This window comes from Phoca vitulina, unplaced genomic scaffold (genome assembly GCF_004348235.1).
Source record: "Phoca vitulina isolate PV1807 unplaced genomic scaffold, GSC_HSeal_1.0 scaffold772, whole genome shotgun sequence".
NCBI lineage: Eukaryota > Metazoa > Chordata > Mammalia > Carnivora > Phocidae > Phoca > Phoca vitulina.
In genome coordinates this window covers 5,150-6,791 of record NW_022590459.1, presented here as the reverse complement: position 1 = coordinate 6,791, position 1,642 = coordinate 5,150, and the positions used below count along the sequence as shown (strand labels likewise).

The window sequence follows — 1,642 nt, the reverse complement described above, 5'->3', positions numbered from 1 at the left end:
AATACATCCCAACATCATCCTCAGAGTTCCAGCAGCAAACTTAGAATACATTTTCCCTAAAATAGAAATACACAGCAATCATTATCTTTACCCAAATGAAGATGAAGTACGGAGAAAGCCATTCCACTCCAAAATCAACAGTCAGGAAAAATATCGTCCAAATGTATTTGTTAGCTGTAAGTACATGGGATTCAAATAAACTTTCTAAAATTAAATATTTCAAAATCATTGGCTGCATTCTTTACATTGATGCCTTCCCAAATTGTCATAATATCCAAGCCTTTCAGTTATATCACTGTTAAGATAGAATTAAATAAAAATATTTTTTTCCCCAGGATCTTTCTCAGAGCTCCTTTGACGTCTTTGTTTCTCAGGGAGTAAATCAAGGGATTCAACATGGGAGTGACTAAGGTGTAACATAAGGAAGCCACTTTACTCAGCTCAGGAAATCTGTCAGGGATGAAATACATAAAAATGATGGCACCATACAGTACACTCACGACTCCTAGGTGAGAGCTGCAAGTGGAGAAGGCTTTCTTACGTCCCTCAGTGGATCTTATCTTTAGAACCGTGGACACAATATACATATAGGACACAATAATGACAATTATGGTAGGCAAAATAATAATGCTGCATAAGAAAAAGGAAACCATCTTATGAAAGTAGAGATCAGAGCAAGAAATCCTTTGAAGTGGATGGTAATCACAGTAAAAGTGGTCGATGGCTCGGGAAGCACAAAAGGACAAAGTAAATGTCACGCTGGTCAGAACAATCGAGCTGACATAGCCACAAAAATAGGAACCAGCCACCAACTGAATGCAGAGACGAGTTGACATCTGGACAGAGTAGAGGAGTGGGTTGCAGATGGCAATGAAGCGGTCGTAAGCCATGGCTGCCAAGAGAAATCCCTCAGCCACAATGAACAAGGCAAAGAGAAAGAACTGGGTCATACAGCCTGCAAAGGAGATGGACTTGCTCTCAGACCAGAAGTTGATCATAGCCTTGGGTGCAATAACAGAAGAATAGAAGAGGTCAATGAAGGACAGGTTGCCTAGGAAGAAATACATTGGTGTGTTCAGCTGTGGATCAGTCATAATAATGGTCATCATCCCAACATTCCCTAGAAGGATCATGGCGTACACAAGCAGAAAGAGCAGGAAGAGGAGAATGTGGAGTTCTGGGCGGACCCTGAAGCCTACAAGAATGAAGTCAGTCACTTCTGAGTGATTGCTTGTCCCCCTCTCACCCATGGCAGAAACCTGCTGAGAGACACAAAGAAAAATAAACAAATGAACTCTGGGCCTTGATCCTAGCTCCAAATAATCTTACAGTGTTAGGATTTACAAAGTTATTCTATAGTCATTAGTCATTAACCTTATAAATTATTGTGACTTAAATTTAAGCCAATTGCAACTGATGATGACTCAAAGATTAATTTTATGGCTGTGTTCCTACAAGCAGTGGAATTAGATCTTTTTCTTCTGAGTCTAATGCAATGCAGTTTCACTCAAATCCTTTCACATTTGCAAATGTCTCTTCTGTGTCTGTTTCTGACTCATGATTTATGCAATAAATTCAATGCCAGGAAAACAGTGTTTTCAAGAGAGCAGAAATAATTTAATAAATGACTTTTGGGAAGTAA

The 1,642-nt window shown here is 39.3% G+C and overlaps 1 protein-coding gene across 1 annotated transcript; it reads right to left on the bottom strand.

Moving 5' to 3' along the window:
- Window positions 1-287: 287 nt before the first annotated feature.
- LOC116629404 (olfactory receptor 9K2-like) lies at window positions 288-1,307 on the bottom strand. Its single transcript, XM_032399699.1, has one exon. It carries the CDS (start codon window positions 1,248-1,250, stop codon window positions 288-290), a length of 963 nt encoding a protein of 320 aa, XP_032255590.1. The 5' UTR covers window positions 1,251-1,307.
- Window positions 1,308-1,642: the final 335 nt, after the last annotated feature.